Source organism: Protopterus annectens, chromosome 10.part0 (genome assembly GCF_019279795.1).
Source record: "Protopterus annectens isolate FY-2018-M chromosome 10.part0, PAN1.0, whole genome shotgun sequence".
Classification (NCBI taxonomy): Eukaryota; Metazoa; Chordata; order Ceratodontiformes; family Protopteridae; genus Protopterus; species Protopterus annectens.
The window spans coordinates 406,000,511-406,021,938 of NC_056744.1; the positions used below are offsets into that span (position 1 = coordinate 406,000,511).

At 41.8% G+C, this 21,428-nt stretch overlaps 1 protein-coding gene across 1 annotated transcript in view; it reads right to left on the reverse strand.

The window, feature by feature from the left end:
- The window catches only part of TPR (translocated promoter region, nuclear basket protein), a gene marked incomplete in the record, with an annotated part of 1,837,142 nt that overhangs the window by 76,508 nt on the left and 1,739,206 nt on the right, over window positions 1-21,428 (reverse strand). The window contains 1 exon segment of the mRNA XM_044085316.1: window positions 5,193-5,285. Coding sequence (XP_043941251.1) covers window positions 5,193-5,285 — 93 coding nt within the window.

Below are 21,428 nucleotides of genomic sequence, written 5' to 3' on the forward strand. Positions count from 1 at the left end.
AAACCCCCACTGAAGTTAAACTTGGCCTGCCTCTCAAAGAAGCCTTGGAAACAGAAGGGGAGGCTCTAACCACCTTAGGAAGAGAGGGAAGAACAGCCACCTGAGAAGCCCCCTCAGCCTGGCCTACTTCCTGCGAGGATACATCCTGTAACAGTAAAGTCTCTCCCTGAGACTCCAAAGAAACACCTGGCAAAACCTCCGGCTCCACTGAGCCTTCTAAAGATCCGACGTCTGGGACTGTCGGTTCTTCCACTCTAGGCTTTGCTGCTTTGTCCTTGCGCTTTTTGGCCGAAGCGGGCGTCGGAGCCTCCGGCGGCATTTTATAATTACAACGCTTCCCCAAACTAACCTGGCACAGTCTAACCTTCTCTTAATAGTGCGTTTGTTAAATCTAGCACAAGAGCGGCATCCAACAACGTCGTGCTCAGGCCCTAAACAAGGTATACACAAAGTATGGTAATCCCTATGAGGTATCTGTTTCCCACAAGAAATACAGTTATTCACTTTTTCTGACATCCGGTTAAATACTGAGGCAAGAAAAACCAAAATATTCTAACGGGTACTTAGCCAACTTTGATTCGGTCTGAAACTCTGACTTCAGAAACTTTCAGAACGCCAACCTGCACTCGCAAAATTGCTTCTGCATCGGACCATGCGGCAAAAAAGACTGAGGATATGTCGTCGGTCATGCGCATTAGTACCCTGACGTACTGACGTCAGTCTAATGCGCCCTGACCGACGTCAGCCATATACTTTGGTATTCGGGCCGACTGGACAGCGGACTACCCAATAGTTAGGACTGCAGCAATGTGGAATGAAGAACATCTTCCCTGCTTAGTTTAGCAGAAGCTAAAGTCAAGCGGGAATGGAAATCAAACCAGAAGTAGATCAAAATCAGGTAACAACTGAATGTCCCAAAACACAACAGAAAGAATATAAGGGGAAGGATCAGATGAGAAGGCAAGAAATGTGGAAAATGCATAAATATAGTTGCAAGTATAGAAAACTCTTGGAACAACCTCATGTTGATCAAGATCGAATGGTTAAGGAGAGGTGAATTTAAACCAAAAGATGAAAGGTTAATACTGGTGGCCCAAGACAGTGGGCTATGTACACGGTGGTTTATAAAGTCCACTGAACATGTGGAGAAACAGACAAATGTAGGTTTTGTAAAACAGAGTTGGAAACAGTTGCACACATTGCTGGCTGTGATATACTGACAGCAGAAAAACTACATTGAAAGGCATAATAATGTGGCAAGATTGTTGCATTGGGGATTAAGCAAACATTATAATAATGAAATAGCTGAAAAACACTGGAAGCATGAGCTACAAAGCATCATAGAAAAATATGAAGTTTATATTATATGGAATCATCCATTACCAACAGTTAAAAAAATAGACACGAGAAAACCATGTATAGTAGTCCACAAAAATAAGACAAAAATAGCACTGATCATTGAAATCGCTACACCTAGTGACTACAATGTCTTATGCAGAGGGAGAGAGAGAGAGAGACACAAAGTCATAAAATATCAGGATTTGCAGGCAGAAATGAGAGCAACATGGAAGGAGGACACCCAGACAGTTCCAGTATTAGTAGGAACAACAGGTCTTTTAAAAACAAATTTGTAATCATACTTAGACATGTTACCGAACTCCATACGAATTGCAGGAATCATTACTGGGCACATTGCGAGTGCTGCGTCGGGCACTTCTGACTAACTTCAAAGACTGAAACAATACTAACATCAAAGACTGAAACAATACTAACATCAAAGACTGAAACAATACTAATTTCATGAACTTAAATCATACCTTGATTTAGGGATGGGATCCATTCCCATTATAGTATTAGAAACCCAAAAGACTTGAAGAAATAATAATAATAATAATACTATTAATAAGGATGGTGGAATGGGTAAATACATTGGTTTACAAAATCCACACTGAACATGTGTGAGAAACAGGCAAATGCTGGTTCAGTTTAAAAAGGGAATCAGTCGCACATCTTGTTGCCAGGTGGGATACACTCATGGCAGACGGCCTGTATACTGAAAATCATAATAATGTGTTAAGACCGTTGCATTGGGGATTGTGGAATCACTACAATATAGAAGCAGCTGAGAAGCACTGGAAACATGAACCACAATGCATTAGAGAATGATGATCACATAGGAGCACCCATTACCAGCACTTCAAAGAACCGATGCAAGAAAACCACAGTCCATGAAAAAAAGACAAAAGTAGCACTGATCATTGAAACTGCTACTAGTGATTACATTGTCTTATGCACAGAGAGACAATCATTATCAGGATTTGCAGGCAGAAAGTGTAATTACAGCGTCTTATGTACAGAGAGACAAAGTCATTATCAGGATTTGAAGGCAGAGAGAGAGAGCAATGTGGAAGATAGACAGTTCCAATAGTAGTAGGAGCAATGGGTTTACGAATTTACAGTTGTACTTGGATATGCTACTAATACATGTAACTCTCTATGAATTACAGGAGGAGGCAATTCTGGGTACATTGCAGCTGTAGAGAAGAACACTAAACACAAACAATACTAATTTTATGATCTCTATTCATACACTCAGTGAGCAATGGGATCCATTCCTGTCATAGTTATTAGAAACCGAAAAGACTTGGATAAATTAGAGAGAGACAGTTGTCCATGTAAAGTAGCACATGGAGTTCTTACTTCTATGACAACTCTGCCATTATGGCTAGCATCTTAGTAAAAAACATGGCTGTAGAGGAAATACCAAACAGAGGCACTTTATAATGAAAGCAGTTTTCATTGGGAACAAAATGAAGGAACCTGCTACACAGACCCCATGCAATAATGTGCCAACATACATCAACCCCATTCCCCCCACAGCAGCTTTCACCGGGATTGGTTACAGTAAACATATCTGGTGAATTCTCCCAGGACTAAGACAGGAAGGAATCCCTTGGTCTTTTTGGAACCAAAGAGAGAGGAATAGAATCCTCAGCTTCCTTTTGAAGATAGATAATTTGACATCATTCAATGAGTACAGGCCAAGTTCCATCCTAAAAAGATCTGCACATAAGGCTTAGCCTCAGCACAAACCTTTCTAGTGGCAAACCACAGAATTCCAAGTCTTGACTAAACAGAACTATATCAAGCTCCCACTGGTCCCTAAGTAGTTGGCCTCCAAGACAAAGCAAGCGTGAACATGGAACTGTTCTCTCGGGTGACTTAGTATCACTGGTTGGGGGAAGGGGGCAGACCCTTCAAAGATATCTTTGGCTTACAAGTGTTTCCTTGGGGAGGGGGGGGGGGGCTGGCAAAGCCTAGAGCATGCAAACTGGGGTCCAGAAGATTCATAAAACTTCCTCCATAGTGGTAATGGGCCCTTTTTCTTTATAGCAAGTCATCTGTTAGTTTCTAAAAAGCTGGCAAAACCCCATCCTCCTGATCATTCATGCAGGTCTGTCAAGGTTTCTCCTCCAGAAAGGAAAGCCTCAGCCATACTATCCTGTGCAAATACATCTCAGCCTACTGCAGTAGCTACAGTGATAGCTCAGTCAAGATTACAGACCACAAAAAGGCCACTGTGGATGCCCACTGAGTCTTGCACAATTCCTCCTACAGCCCAGGTCTCAGCTCTTCCAATATGTAATCCAGCAAGCAAAGCTCAAACCAGGATAGCTGAGACAAAGTTGAGGGAGCTTAGCCATAATTTGACACATGGAAGTCTTGCTCAACCTGTCCAACACTCGTTGTATGGTGGCAAGATAACACAATTGTTGTGGTTTCTGGATCCTGGACTGGACCCAAGATGCAAAGTACAGAAGTTTAGTAAACAAGGCTACAGTTACAAGCTGTTGAAGAGCTTCATCCTGTAGTCTGGGGTTTGACTTGCTCTGTATCCACGTCTACTGCGGGACTCAGTTAACCAAGAGAGAGTTCCCAGGCTATCTCCTTAAAAAAGGGTTGTGCCTAGTAGTCTACATTTAGTTGGCTGACAAATTAACACAATAAAATATGCTAAAATAAAATAAATGCCTGCACAGGAAGAAACTCCACTCAGCTGGAAGCGTAAAGGAGGCATCCATCTTCCAGGGAGCCATAACAAGTGACTGTCTTTATGAAGCATTAAAGAGTAAAAAGGAATGACCGTCAAGAAAATATGGAAGAAGATTAAATATGTCTGAATATTAGAGTAGGTGTGACAAGATGGTAAAATACAATGATTGGCCAAGTGACCTTCATATGCCATCAGAATTATTGTACTGACCTCTTCCTTAAATCTCTCTTTTGATGAGTAGTAAAAGGATGTTAAAAAGCACAGACTTCTTTGAGACACCAAAAGCAATTTTTATCTGTGGAAAGAAAGTGTTATCAAAAATATAAACAAAGGAATCTGATTTGGCAAGGACATCTGCAAATAATAGAAATTGTCAATGTAGCAGTCAGCATTGTTGGTAAAAGGTCAAAGCAGTCACTTTAATAGGACATTATACCTTTGGGAGGGAAAAGGGGGTCCTCATATGCACAATCCCAAAAGTCTCATGACTGGAAAAAAAGAAATAAGTTTAAGTCACTAAGAAAGCTGGCGGCCTGAAGACGGCTAACAAATGCTTTCAGTGAAACCCATAAATGGGATGAATTAAAAAAGTGGTCGACCTGAGAGATTACAACATCTGTGGACCTTAGTAATCAGCAGTGCTCTAAACAGTGGCCCTACTTTTTCATACTTTCATAAAATGACTCTGAACAGAAGGTTGTGCAGTGGGCCCCTGCTGGCTGCTAAACTTGTTGAGGAAGGTCTTTAAACAGGAACTCTGATGAACATATATTTTGAATACATACGAATAAACATCCGGAAACTCACAGTTAATATATACCTCAATACATAACTGAAATTAAATTGCGTCACTCAGATGAGCAGGGACAAAGCATGACCATGCAAAAAAAAAAAAAAAAATGCAATCAGAGCCTTGGCTTTAAAAGTTTTTTTTTTTTTTTTTTTTATGCATCACTGGTCAGCTTTAATGACCCTTTTATGCCACTGCAGCACCTACTACCATTCTTGAACCGGCTTAACAAATGATGGTTGGGAAGCACATGCTCATTATTAGGTTTTCAAATGGCTTCTCTTGTTCCTGTGATTAAACATTAAAATGAGTCATAAATATCTGATTTCTCTTTCTGTAAAACCTTACCTCTTTGTCTGTTTATTTGCCGCATAGTTCTGACAATCTGCTGTGGAGGTCTGTCTCGTACAATAGGTTTTGGCTGACTGCTGCTGCTTGTGTCTGAAATGAAGTAAAATTATATCAGTTTTTAAAAAAAACACCAGAGAGGAAAATGTCCAAGAAAAAGCAGCACATAATTGGAAGTTAGCTAGACACCAACTCACACACCTTAAATTCAGGTGTAATTTAGTTTCTATCCCACTCTAGCAGTTCAGCATATAACCCTCCTTCCTCTCAAGGAAAGCTTACACTTTTTCCATTATCTTTACCAAGTTCCATTATAATTTGGCAATCAACTTGCCAAAGATGATGTTTTCCCATTAATTTTACAAAACAACCATTATGTCTTGTGCATTATTTTGCACAAAGTACTTAGGAAAACCATTTGCATCTCTCACATATCCCAGCCTGTCTCCTTCCCTCTCATATATTTTGCTGCCAGTCATTTTTATCTTGACACAAATGTGCATTATGTTACCCTTCTGAATTAGGCTGTCATGATGAACCACACAAAGGCAGGAAATCGACAAAAATTGAAAATGCTTTAGAAGTAGTCTGATCAGTGACAAACACAACAGTCATTTGTTACCATCAAAATTGCTTTTTGTTAACACTGCAACGCATTATCACAAGTGCAAAGTGTCGCAACAGATATAAAAAAATCTAAATATATGGTAAATGTGGATCAACACACACTTGGGCATCTGCAAGTACAAAACACATTATGCGTTCAGTACCACAGATTACTTCTGTTTTTCTCTCACTGCAAACTGTATGTTGCTAAGTAGCAAATAACTTCTGTTCTGTGTAAAGTCCATTGGGTAGTTCCCACATGCTCACCAAAAGCAAGGTCTGCCTTTGTAGGAGTAGATCCAGACAGGCTTAAAAGACTTCCTTGTTTTTCCACAAGCACCCAGAAAAGCCATTATCCCTTGGAGAATGAACTGTAAATTACTGTATACAAACCAAGAAAAAAAACTTTAGACAAGCCAACAAGCAAAGCTGCAGCAAGAGACGGCTTTAATGCAATGTAGCAGACACCAAGTTTCACCCTGTAGTTCCAGGCATTGTTCTACATTGTGTGTGTGCACAGCAGTGCTCAACATGTAGTTCCAGGCACTGTTCTAAGTTGTGCATGTGCACTGCTGTGCTCAACCTGCAGTTCCAGGCATTGTTCTACATTGTGCATATGCACTGCAGTGCTCAAACTGTAGTTTACAGGCATTGTTGTGTATGTGCACTGCACTGCTCACCCTATAGTTACAGGCATTGTTCTACATTGTGCGTGTGCACTGCAGTGCTCACCCTGTAGTTACAGGAATTGTTTTACGTTGTACATGTGCACTGCAGTGCTCACCCTGTAGTTACAGGCATTGTTTCAAGTTGCGCATGTCCACTGCAGTGCTCAACCTGTAGTTACAGGCATTGTTCTACGTTGTGCATGTGCACTGCAGTGTTCACCCTGTAGTTACAGGCATTGTTCTACGTTGTGCATGTGCACTGCAGTGTTCACCCTGTAGTTACAGGAATTGTTTTACGTTGTACATGTGCACTGCAGTGCTCACCCTGTAGTTACAAGCATTGTTTTAAGTTGCGCATGTCCACTGCAGTGCTCAACCTGTAGTTACAGGCATTGTTCTACGTTGTGCATGTGCACTGCAGTGTTCACTTGACAAGACCTCATGTGATTCCATATTGTTACTACTACAGCAACTGACCTGGTACACATGAAATACATTTTATTTCTGTTACTTTTTGCTGGGGGTCAAGATCCCATATCTCTACATCTCTGTGTAGTAACTGAGTTTGCTGTACCTTAGGAAAAGGAAATACAAAGAGATAAAAACAAGCCAGGTTTCACATTCACCAGCTTTCACAAGGGAGACTGGCAATTAAGTCCAGCAGCCTTCTTGTGCATGTCAGCTGTGTGGCTGTCCACATGTGTCTGTGTGTGGGAGAGAGATTTAAACACAATTGTTACACACAGCTTTTCAGTACAAAATGTGAGGCTGAGGCTGTGCGAACGGAAAGTATTAAAAGTACTACATTAACATATGCAAGGCAGTAAATGAAAAAGTTAGCACCACATCAAGTGCAATGAGGTACAACTGTATTTTGTGTCTATAGCACATTAATTTTCTGACAGTCACGTTATCCGTATGCCCATATGTGCTACTCATCAGCAGCCTTCAGTGCTTCACTCAGACTCAAAAAGGACTTGAGCAGAAGCTGTTAACATTTTCCTATTAAACTACTTTAAATGTTAATAACGTTTACTGTCATAAAAGCTTCTGTGACCTCTGTCTCAAAGTACTTCTCACCAGATTACTACATATCCGTTAGTCTGCTGAGCTGTGTTGCAGAAATTTTAATGACAGATTCAGAGATGCAGTTAACCTTGAAGTGACAGTGCCCAATAGAAATAAGTCCCAGTCATAAAACTGGAGAGCTGTAAAAGGAGAAAGATATGAACAAACTTTGCTATTAAGGTAGGATTTTATATGTTGACATTTTACTGGTGTCTCACTGACTGCGATGATGATGGCGGCGAGAACTGTATATCCTCTACTACAAGAATGGTGCACTCTCAAATGCCAAGTTAGTGTTGTAGTTCTAACTGAAAAATATATTGCTAGACAATCTAAATCAGTGCAAACAAGCTGCATTCAACTTTCTGACTGATAAACAATAACTGCTCAAGGATTTTGGTGGTTTCTACTACCTAATATGCTGAATCAAGTACAGTCTTCTGCAATACTTAACAACTTAGAAAACATTTCTAAAATCAAAAATCTGATATTTGCTGTCCCCCACATTTTTTAACTACTCAGATTTGGTATACAATGTAAAATAGCGGCAGTAATAACCCTGTTCCGATATCATACCAGGCAATGCCACAACAGCCATTTGCAATCTCATCTATATATCATGACTGAGGCTTGCCATAAAGTTACGTCTCCTTATTCAAGGAAAGCAACACCTAGCTATGTTAAAAAGGATGGATACCAACACTAGAAAAATAGTAATACAAATGGAATACAGAGGTTCAGCTCTGCTTTTCCCTATTAAAATAATCAATACCCTCTCATTTCATTCAGCCATTCCCATTCACCATTTATTTTCTGCAAGACATGACCCCTTATTATGAGTTTGCAGCATGAAAAAAATTAGAGCTCTACAGGACTAAGACGGGACCTCCAATCATGACAAAGCTGTAACATTGTTCAAGAAACTGATATCAGGAAAATCACCTAAAGGAATGGTGTGAGACTCAAAAGGTGAAACCATCAACATCTATATATCTGGTTAAAGGTCAGAGAGACAGCATTATAATTCATTGTAGTACAGGGAGCTTCACCTGCTTCACATATTACTGATTACAGAGAGAGAGAGAGAGAGAGAGCTTGATCGAGAGAGATGTAGCTATGCTAATTGTGTCTTCGCACTGTTGCACAAGTGCCTGAAATACATGAGTTAACCGATCCAATTAAATGACGGCAAGACAGACTGCAGCTGCTCCAATTAAGATGCACAGAGTGGGAAGTGTTTTCCAACTCTGAAAGCTGTAACACATTTATTTACTTTTTCTTGACTACAAAGAGAGACACATTAATAGAATGTGTAGCTGTCTAGACATGAGGAGTTAATTTACAATATTATGGGACTGAGTATAACATTAAGGACAATGTGGTGTGGAAAGGGGTGGGGCTGAACTTTTGAAACTGTAATAAGGCAATTAAAATAGTGTTGAAAATACAAGTAATTATGTTAACGTGAGCTAAAAATAATAATGCAAATGTTACGTGATGAAGTACCATACTCTAAGCGCCAAGGGATATTTCCACATACCTCATATTCCACCTATGCTTGTCCAATACCACCTACAAAGACAACTACCATACAAACCCACCTTCTCCCTTACTCTTACTCCCAATTTCTACTCCATCTCTTCTCTCATTCAGCCCAACCCTCTACACCTATTTCACCCTAAACTCTTCAACGCTAAAGTCAAGACACTGTCACCTGCTCCAAACTACAATCTACCAAAATTCATGCCTGACAGACCAATACGGCTAAAGGAGATCTCCTTCAACAAACAAGTCCAAGCTGGTGATATCCATCCTAACCCTGGTCCTACATCCTTTATTAACACCCATCCCTTACCCTCTTCTTCCTATCTCAACACCCTAAAGATTTTTACAATTAATGCACAAGGTCTAAATAACAAAGTATACCAATTTCAAGCTTGGTTAAGCCATAACCAACCAGATATCTTGGCCATCTCCGAAACCTGGCTCAAGCCCTTCATCTCCAACTATGAGATTCTGCCCCCAGGATTTCATTGTCTCAGAAATGACTGACTAAATAAAAAAGGTGGGGGCACTGCCCTAGTCTACTCCAACCTTCTTACCTTAATTCCCCTCCAAATTTCAATTCCTCAATTCCAGAACACTGAACTAACTGCTGGAATTTTAAAACGAAATAAACATAAAAATACCTGCATCATTGCCCTATATATCTCACCTGGTAACAATACACTCAAAAATATTCTCCTATGGGCCTCTACTGAAATTAACTATGAAACTTGTATCCCTGGTGATGTGAATATTGACTGGAATAAAATCAATTGCCCTTCTCCCTCCCTTTCCATTAACCTCTATAACTTCACTAAAATAATCCTCTCCATCACTCGACCTAACAAAATAAACCCTCCCGGATCCACTATAGATTGGATCCTAGTCTCAGATCCAAATAAAATAACCAATTCTGGCACAATTCCTGATGCCTTTAGTGACCACCTCCCAGCTTTTCTAAACATCCTTCCTCTTGACAAGGCTATAGAATACTTCAACTCGGTCTTTCTTGATACTTTAAACTCACTAGCCCCACTAAGAAACAAAAGGATAAAAACTAAAACTGCTCCTTGGCTATCCAAAGAAACAAAACAGATCATGCACCACAGAGACAAACTATGGAAGCTTTACCAAAACAATAAACTGGCCAACACCTTGCTCCAATATAAACAGCTCCACAACCGTGCAAAACGACTAATCAAAGACAAAAATATCCTACTATATCAAACTTCAGTCCAATAACAATAAAAAAAAAAAAAACAAAATATTCTGGAACTCAAACTCACTACAGGCTCCAAGAATAATCCCTGTCCTGACCCAAGTAAATCTGACCACGAACTATGCTCTGAATTAAATTTTCATATAAACTATTACTACCCTCACCAAGACATTTCCCAATAATAACCCAACTGCTCTACACTCTCCCCCTTCTAACTCACCTCATCTGTTTGAACTCAAACCAATCTCCACTAACTTTATAAAAAAACTTTTGTCCAAACTTAAACCTTGCTGTAATGCTCCCGACAATATTCCCTCTTCCTTCCTAAAATGTGCTACTGATGGCATTGCTCTCCCAATCAGCATCATTAACCGATCAATGAAAGAATCATATGTCCCCAAACTCCGGCGCTCAGCTTATATTCTTCCTCTTCATAAAGGAGGCAAAAATACCAGCATCTCAAACTTTCGCCCCATTGCTTTGCTCTCACCAACCTTCAAAATCCCAGAAAAATGCATCCACCTCCAACTTATGCCTTTCCTGGCCCAAAACAATGTTCTCACTCCTTACCAAACATGGCTTCAGTCCAGGTCATAGCACAATAACCGCTCTACTCTCTTTCCTAGAAACTGTCAATCAAGCCCGAGATTCAGGACACTTAGTTTCTACTGTTTTTCTCGATCTGTCTAAAGCCTTTGATACCATTTCCCACAAGCACCTTCTCTGTCATCTCTCAAACCTAATCTCTCACATAATGCTTTATCCTGGTTCTGCAGCTATCTATCAGACAGATCACAGGCAGTCAAATGGAAGAACTCCATCTCTTCCGTCCTATCTACCCCAACTGGTGTACCACAGGGATCCATCCGTGGGCCAATGCTTTTTATCATCTTCATCAATAACTTTCACACTGCTATTCCTGATGCTAAAATCATTCAATACGCAGACGATTCAACCTTCGTCTGCTCTGCCTCAAACTTCTCTGAATTGCTGACTAAAACCCAAACTGCCTTCTCAACAGCTGAAAACTGGATGCGTCAAAACCACCTCTCTCTTAATGCAAGTAAATCAAAGATTCTACTATTCCCTTCCACAAAGACCCTCTCCTACGATAAAAACAACTTCAAAGTCTATAGTCAAACCAACCCACCTACAGAAGTAGTCCCCTCTGCCAAACTACTTGGCATTACTGTAGATGAATATCTCAAGTTTGATATTCATATTCAACAAAATATTAACAAAACCCACCAAAAGCTAGGTATGCTGTATAGGAATAATCGCTTTCTTTCCAACTCTACCAGGCAAACTCTGGCCTCGACTTATCTTCTTCCTTCCTTATTATAAGGAGCCCCTCTCCATCACCTCTAAACTAGAAAACTGCTACAACAAAATCTCTAAATTTGCCTCTAAATCCAAAAATACCACCATCACTGCCTAACCCTACAACCCCTGAATTGGCTTGCACACCCAAACTACCTAGACTATCTCCAACTCAACTACTGCATATAGACTTATATTTCACCCAACAAAATGTCCCTCTCTAACATTCTTCCCCCCTTATACACCCAACAGAGCTCTCAGATCTGAAAATCAGAACTTAATTACTATCCATAAACCTAAACGTCCTGCTGGCCAACTTCTCCTATCTTTCTCACTAGGCAAAAAATGGAATTCCCTTCCCTCCAGACTAAGAACCATACCAAACTCAGAAAACTTCAAAACCCAAATGTACCTGCCTTCACCCAACCTAATCAAAGTGTGTTCTCTCTCTGGTTCCCAAATACAACTCTCATAGTTATCTTCCTATGAGCCTATCTAAGCTCTCAACAATTTCTATAGCTTCTCTCTCAGCTCTCACCTCCTACAGCTACCCTCACACAGCCCAACCTTGTAAATAGCATTCTACTGTTGATGTGTGTATGTAAAGCATATTTACATTTTCTTACAAGGTTTGTATGCAAACTGTTTCCACACCTAACACATATCGGTTTTCCTCAAATGAAACTGTATGATCCCTACCTTCAAGCTTAATGAATTTGTTAACTATGCATGATATTGAATGCATTTATGAGTAACTATTCTACATAATATTATCTTTAATATTAACTATAAGTTGTATCTAAATTGTATAATGCATCTTGGAGCTTTTCTCCCCGGGCCTCCACTGAAAATGGGTCAATTCGGCCCAGTGGACTTACCCAGTAATCAAACTGCAAATAAATAAATTTCACATTCAGCAAAGCTACTAACTCGAGCAGATAGGACTGCAGTTTTAATATCCAATCAGGATGGTACACTCAAGTGCAGCATCTACCTATTTCACAGCGCAGTGTCAGTAATGGAAAACTAATCGTAGCATCTGGAGTGGGAACAGAACCACCAGCTTTCTGTTTTTGCAACATAAAAGACCAGCTTGCTACCTGTTGAGCCAGTGACACTTACTGCTGCCTCTCAAACACTGGTTACAAGCAGCATGCATTTTTTGGTCCTACAAAAGCTGTAATACACCTTGTGTTGTTACACACAAGAATAAAGTGCGGAAGCACAAAACATATCAGAGACTTTAAGGCTCTTTCAGTTTTCTAACACTGTCCTGTGATGGCTGCAAGTCATGGACTAGCATGAGACTAGAACAGTTCTGTCTCCTTCCTGATTTTGAAGCATAATGGTGCTTCCTGTACTACACCAGTTGTGTACGTACCCTCACCAGTAAAAGGTCCACTGCTGCACTATTTTTTTTAACACCCATGGGAGTTGTCCACAAGTAGATGGCTGCACTTTTGGCCTAAGAGGACTAAGTTCCCAAAGCAATGCTGAACTCCCCACACTGCTGAGAATGCTTGCCTAGTACACAAGTGACTTAAGCAGTTTTCAGCTCTTTCTGGGAAGGAAGGTTACCAAAATGTGTTACAACAAAAGGGGCATATGATACCTCTTTTATGGTAAGTCCTAGAGGACATGAGAACTTCACTGCCATGGCAGTCCCCACGCCATTCTCCAAGCCCCCAAATTCCAGATAGACAAAGTTTGGTAATGACTACTTCTACATGGTTATCTAGTAAAAGACAGAGCAACAGGAAAGCTACAGGTTCTGGTGTTCCCTTTCTCTTCAGTAAGAGAAGGCACGGGTATCCTTTTCTGGCCACGTTACTTACTCTACCACAAAGCTAAGCAAAGGTCCATATTGACAGGTGCAGCTTTGGCTTCTGGCCTATGTTTCTTGACTTTATGCTTAGCAGGCTCGGTTGTCGGGTCCGAAGAGGATTTCATCATGCACTTGGCTAAAAGCTGAAGGCTGGTTTTCTAGGTAGATCATGAGGGAAGATAACTGACTTCAGAGAGTTTTAGGTACAAAAGCCTGACAAATGGAGCAATTCTTGTGGTTGTGCTGGGGTCAGAGGCAAAAGAGGCACTGGGAATGACTATCCTTATTTGGAATCCGTCTTCCACAGTCACACTTCCCTTTTCTGGATGACAGTAGCCTCAATAAAGACAAGGTAGCAGAAAAAAGACAAAATATTTCCCCAATGGGGCATTTAGTTTAGCAAACAATTCTGGCAGCAGAGCAACATCCGGGACTGGCAATCTGACTGGTGGCAAAGAAGTTCTGAGGGTGGTGTGCTCATACGTTGCTTTTATGGCCGGTGTCTACTAGTGGCCTATGTTAGATGTACCGCGTATACTAGGCAGTAGAAGACTTTTATATACTGGCAGATGTCAGGTTGTTGCCTTGGCAGGCAACTCCCTATGTCAGAAATACTGCAACAGATGAATAGAAGGACTTCATAAGAGACCAAACCTGGATGGGTTTATATACAGCAAAGGAAAAAAATAACTTTGGTTGCCTAGGTGTACTGTCAGATCATTCTACAGGCTTATTCTTTGCATTTCCATACACTTTGTAATCAAATAACAGCCAGTCATTCATGAAAAACACTGACAGACAAGTTAATCATCTGAATGACAGAGGGGAATTCTGAATGCTACCAAAGGCCTATCTGCCCTATGTCTCTTTTCCATGATTTTCTAACCTGTTACTTTACAGATATAGAGTGCAGCACCATTTGCATCTGATGCAGAAATTCTCCACCATTATGACTGCTCTGATCTGAAAATATCTCTGCAAAAACGGCAATAGATTTTGAAAGGTTTGAAAAGAAACTCAGTGAAAAGGAATGGGTGTATACTCTACTAGAGCCAAATCTCTAGGGTATTGACAGCAGAACAGATGAACCACTTCTATTTACGGCATCTAACAGATCAGACGAGTTAGACTGCTGAAAGAAGCAAGCAGAAGTAAGTGCCTCAGAGACAGGAGAGTTAGTACTTGCATTATTTTCTGTCCAGGAAGACAAAAATTTGCTAAGAGCAAGTGGCATGACCAGTACCAATGAATGGGCCTTTAGGGTACAAATCCCTATTAATTATATTATTAAGTGCTACGAGAGAGGAACTTGGCAAGGAATACTCTCAGTAATAGGTATAAGACAATCTGAGCTGCACCCTGTAAAAGAAAGAAGCACACCCCAATGACATGCTGCAGTCTCAGCAGAAGAAAATCTTATGTACTCGCATGCCAGAAGCATCAAAGTCAACTATATCATGCACAAACTAGGGGAGAAAAGGGGGAGCTGCCTTGGACAAGGAAACATTGACAATTTTCACAGAGAGAGAGCTTATACTAATGTTCATGGGGAAATATGACCTCTTTCAAAGCATGTGCAAACATGAGGCACTAGGGAGAACCCCAAAAGAGAAAGCCTGGAAAAAAAACTTTACCAAATTGATTTTAGAGAATATCTGCATAGCAATGGCTGTATAGAACACACCCCATGAAACTAGGGTACCAACCTGCTCCCCATATCCTGGTAAAATCCCTGCAACAAACTATGAGATCCAGAGGACTTCCTAATCTACCAAGTCTCAGCCCTTCTGACCAGAAGAAGAGGTTCCATACAAGAGAGAGAAAAAGTCCCAAACAACTCCAGTCTGTGCTCTAAGACATAGCAGCATGTATGCAGACATCTCTGGAAGGTTTAGCCAGCAGCTGTCTAAAGCAGGCAAACCTAGGTGGGATGGGAAATGACAGATCAAGGACAGACCAGTTTACAAGCAGGAATGAATGTCTGCTACTACAGTAATTTATCAATGAAATTAAAAGTAAGAAGGCATCCCCCTGCAACTTCCAAACTGATGGAGATATCCTGAAATTCTTGAAAATGATAGACACCTACTTTGGATAAAGCATTAAAGAATACTATCTTCTGGGATCAGTGACTCACCTGTCAAAGCAGCAGCTTGAATGAAGCACACTAGTTCTCCTGTATCCCCTAGAGGAACAAAGTGTAGGAATATGAAACAAAGGAGAACCTGAAGCGGTACTTTAACCAAGGCTTAAAGGTGCACAGCACTGCAGGGCACAGGCAGAGAAAACTGTGTGTTTCTACCAATATGGCTGGCAGTTCAAGATGATCATAGGTAGCAGAACAGCCTCTTTTTCTAAGGTCCACTTGTAAAAACACAAGGGAAGGTTGTTTAAAATGAAGGGGACTTCCCACACTACACTACACTGCGCAGCCTAACAGACACCCTGGGAAGCAAGGGGATTCTAGCAGGCTTGTTCAATGCATTTATCAAAGACCGACATTTATTCTGAGAGAGCATAAACCATCTCTGGTCCAGTTAGGATTATGTGTGGATATTTGAGTTAGAGGGATCTCTGCGGTAGCTTAAATCCACATCCATGGGAAATAGTCATACATCTACCATTCTGGCATGACTTCCAGACTTTTGAAGGTGTCTTCACCAAGCAGTACTCTTCCTTTGTCCAAACATTTGTTCAGAGTACAGCCTGAAATATGAAAATGCTTATACCATTTCCGGTTCTTTTAGCCAAAAGTGACCAGATGGTGTGCTTCTGGCTAGCAGCATTTCAAGCCCCTGGTCCATGGTCTATACAGACCACAAAGATCTACGCCAGAGTTCAACAGATTTCTGTTTGTTAATTGACATTAAATGGTGGATGTGGTTTGTTCCCACCAAGTTTACGTCTGGCCAGTACCAACAAAAGACCTCTGCTGCAAGCACAGCTGTCTCCCACCCTGGGCTTGCAAGTTATTTCCCTGGGTTCAGTCAAGGTGTTTATCATGCGCACTCAAACTTTTTACTTTTCTACTGTGTTTTTTAAACTTCTTTTTGTTTCATCTTACCTTCATTGATAATGAAGTGTTATTTCTTGCTGGAAGTGTTCTAGGGCAAGGTTTTGAGCAAATCATGTCTTAGTGTTCTTTAATTTAAGCCTTTTTTCTGGTACTGCTTGTGACGCCCGTGCATTGGCCCAGCAATCAAAGAGCCTCAATCCTCACCACTAACACCAGTGAGGGGAGTCCAAATAGAGAAAGGATAATAAATACACACAAAGTACAATTTCCCTTACGAGCACACAGTCATGTCTGGGGCTGGTTTCTCCCTTTCTCTCCAGGTCCCCAATAAGACTCCCCATTGGCACAGCTATATGGTCCAGATCTCAGCCAGCTGGGCAAGCTAAAACCTCCAGCACCCTCTCCATCCAGTGCTTCGTGTCCCTGCCCAACTAGCTGACACACTCACTTTGAGATAAGAGCTTATACAACCACACATACACTCATAGGGAAGGCTGGCACAGGTTCTCCAGCTGTGCCCCTTTTACCTAGACTATACAGTAGAAATCATTGCCACCACCCAGCTAATATTTATCAGCTGCTACTCAAAGGCCATTAAAAGGGTGTCCAATTATTTCTGTGCAATATTATTATCCAAATGGTAAGTGCAAACTTATTTGGAGTGACTTGGTATAGTCTCACTATATACATGCAATGTATTCTTAGAGCTTAAATTATCTCTACAGAAAACAGCCACAGTTGAAAGGTTTAAAAATATTTAATAATAAATAATAAAAACACAAGACAATACTTCTTACTATGCCGTGCTAGTCACGAGTTCAGAGATCACAGAGAAATACTTAAAATAATACTGTAGAAAAGTTCTGACATCACAGAAAAACACAGTCTAATCTTCCTAATTCCTACCTATTTCTAAGAGAAAACACAGTTCTAAATAACTTACATATAGAAACAGGCAGTGCTGGTGATGTTGGATGTTCAAAAGACAAAATGCTCTGAGCTCTCTGATTTTCTCTGTTTAAATTGATAACACAGAGCTGCTTCACATATCATTCTTCACACTTCTCCGGTGTTCCCAGGCTAACAAACATTTGCATTCTTTACACCGGGTCAGAAACCACAGCAATAAAGGACATTTATACATGCAAATTCTAGCCATTAACTCTGGTCTTAAAACAACAGGCAGGATGCCTCCCTCTAGACAGATCGGCTCTGAATTTTAACATCAAAGACAGTCATGAAATGCCTGACTTAGCTTACTTTCAGCAAAGTGCACTGTTACATTTTTGCAGTTCAATATCCAGTGCAGTATTTTCACATTTAAGAGAACAAGCCTGTGGCTTACATTAATATTTACAAATTAGAGAATTATCTACAATATTTTATCTGTCTAGGCTGGCAGCCTTCACTTATCTTCATACATTTAGCCCCCCGGAGAACTCAAGCTAATTTTTCAAGTGACCCTTGAGAAACGTTGCTTGAGAAGGTTGGGTCTGAGTATACCTTACCCATTTCCCTGTCTTGAGAGCTCATCTGCATTGGCATTGCTAATCCCACTGCGGTGTTGAACTGACATATATGTTTGCAACCCTAGGCTCCATCTTAGCAACTTGGCATTTTGCTGGCTGGCTTTGTGTAACCATGTCAGAGGGTTGTGATCTGTCACTACAGTGAATTTTCTTCCATACAGGTAAGGCTGAAGTTTCTGCAGTGCCCACACTATGGCTAGACATTCCTTTTATTCAGCTGCAAAGCACTCCTCCCTGGGTTGGAGCCTACAACTGAGATAAACCACTGGGTGCTCTTCTCCCTATGAAGAAATCTGGCTAAGTACAGCCCCCACTCCATGGTTTGAAGCATCCACTTGCACAACAAATTATTTGCTGTAATCTGGACTGGCTAACACAGGGGGCCCTCCCAAAGCTTCCTTAAGCTGCTGGAATGCCTGCTCACATGCTGTGGTCCACACTACCTTATCTGGCCTGTTCTTCCTTGTCAGGTCTGTGAGGGGAGCAGCTATGGTACTATAACTGGGGATGAACTTTCTGTAGTACCCTGCTGTCCCCTAAGAATGCCCTGACCTGCTTTTTGGTCACAGGTGCAGACTATGCCTGAATAGCTTCTACTTTGGCAGGTTCTGGCCTGATCTTACCACTCCCCACTCTATGTCCTAGGTAGGAGACTTCTGCCACACCCACCTGACATTTGCTCGGCTTAATGGTCGACTCTGCCCTCTATAGTCTGCCCAGCACCTCCCTGACATGTTGAAGGTGCTTTGGACAGGAATGGCTGTAGATGGCAATATCATCTAGGTAAGCAAGGGCAAACCCTCCTGCTAGGATATGATCTACCAGCCTCTGGAAAGCTGCTGGGGCATTTTTCATCCCAAAGGGCATCTTTGTGAACTCATACAAGCCAAAAGGAGTCACAGAGGGTGACTTCACTTTAGCACTGGGAGTCAGAGACCTGCCAGTAACCCTTGGTAAGAGCAATGGTTGTAAGATACTTAGCCCCACCCAGCTGCTCTAGGGCCTCATCTGTCCTAGGCATAGGGTAAGCATCTGACTCTGTGTGACTATTTAATTTCCTGTAGTCCACACAGAACCTGGTTCTGCCATCCTTCTTTGGCACCAGCACCACTGGGGAGGCAGAGGGACTGTTGGACTCTTTAATCACCCCAGTTCCAACATCTCCTGTATCTCCTCCCTCAGAGTCTGTTTGATTCTCTCAGGCACTCTATAAGTGGCCTGCCTAATAGGCCTTTGGGATCCTGTATCCACCTGGATACAGGTGGGTGCACCCTGGTTTCCCAGTGAACATGTCCCCAAACTCCTGTAACACTGCTCGTATTTCTCAAACCTGGGTAGGAGACAGCTGCTGGGACACTGCTACCCCTTCCACTGAGGTATCAGTCCGAGCCTCACTGAGATCAGTCACCAGATCTCCCTCAGACTCTTCCTGCAATCCATTGCAAATGTTCAGCACAAGGGCCTCCCTATCATGGTAAGGTTTCATCATGTTAACATGGTACAATTCGTGCCACTGCCTCCTACCTAGCAGTTCCACCATGTAGTTAACATCACTTAGCTTTCTTACCACCTTGTGGGGTTCTCTCCCAAGCTGCCTGCAGCTTGTTGTGTCTGACAGGAATGATAACCATTAACTGCTGCACCACAGCATACTCTCTAGCTCGAGCATTCCTGTCATACCACACCTTTTTCTGTTGGGCTTCTGCCAGGTTCTCCTGGGACAAGCCCATGAGTTCCCTGAGCCTTGTTGTGAAGTTTAGGACATATGCCACAACAGACCCCTTGTGAGATTCATACTCGCCTTCCCACTCATCTCGAATTAAATCTAGAGGTCCCCTCACCCTATGCACATACAGCAACTCAAAGGGTGAAAAACCTGTGGATTCCTGGGAACCCTCTCTGTAAGCAAACAGCTGGGGCAACTACTTGTCCCACTCCCTCTTAAACTGGTCTGCAAATGCTCGAAGTATGGACTTGATTGTAGAGTTTAACCTCTCAACAAGACCATTAGTCTGGGGGTGGTCTTCAGGTGCTTCACCCAACAGGACTTCCAAAGACAAGCCAGCAGGTTCATAGGTTCATACTAGGCTATCTGCCCTGGGGCATTTATAAGCCTAGCCCGATTGTGTTTGGCTTACGCCACCCCTTGATTTGAGTATACTGTGCCCTTTTTAAAGTTTAGTTTACTGTGCATCTGTCTAATAGTGACACGGAAGTAATCCCCGGGACAAACCTATGATCCCCCATCCACTCATCAAGATTCTTCTTGAAGAGAGTCAGTGAAGTGCTCTGCCCAACATGAATTGGAATTCTATTCCAGAGCGAAGGGAGCCTCTGGGTTATGAATCTGTCCCTCCAGCATGTTCTATTTATTTCTGTGCTGAGGTTCAAGTCCCTCGAGCGTGTGGCTCTAAGGGATTTAGATTTACTGAGGTGGAGCATGTCCATTAATTCTGGGTTGGACATAGCTTTATATGTCAGGCATAGATCGCCTCGAAGTAGGCGGTATGCAACTGAGTAGAGCTGGAATTTTTTTAACCAAGCAGCATATGGCATCTGTTTGAGTCCCTTGATCCTCCTGGTGAGGTACTTTTGGGGTCTTTCTAATTGATGCAGGTGTCGGGTAAGGTACATCCCAAAGGGGGCATTGTATTCTATGATGGACTTGATGAGGGATGAATAAAGGGGCATGATTACCTCTTTTGATCTAGATGTGAATCCTTTCATGATGAGGTGGGCTATGTAGAAGGTCTTTCTAACCACTTTGGCAATGTGGTTGTCAAAGGAGAGATTGCTATCAACTTGGGTCCCCAGATCCCCAATTACTTTCTCTGTACTTAATGGGTTACCACCTATGTGGTAATTTGTGAGCACATTGTTTTTGCCAAAGGGTATGACTATACACTTTTTGGCATTTAGCTTTATACCATGGCTCTGGCACCAGTTATCAGTCTCTGTGAGACCTTTTTGAAGGATGTTTGTGTCAGCTGGAGAGTCGATTATGGCGCCCAATTTGCAGTCATCTGCGAACTTGGTGAGCCATAGTCCTCCCACGTTGGCCTGTACCTCAGAAAAGTAAATACCGAACAAGAGAGGTCCCAGGACAGAACCTTGTAAGATGCCACTTGTGACCGGTTTAGAGTCTGACATGGCTCCAACAACTCTTGAGTCTATGGGTTCTGTCTTTGAGCCAGTTTGCGACCCATCTTGTGACATAGGGGTTTATATTTAGGCTGGATAGCTTATCTATGATGTCCGAGTGGGGTATTGTGTCAAATGCCTTTGCGAGGTCCAGATAGGCTGTGTGGACTACCTTCCCTTCATCTATGGCCTTGGTGACCGTTTCGAAGAAGTTGACCAGGTTCAAAAGGCAGGATCTGCACTTGACGAAGCCAAATTGGGTAGGATCTAGTGTCTGTAGGTCCTCAATGTCTTTGTTT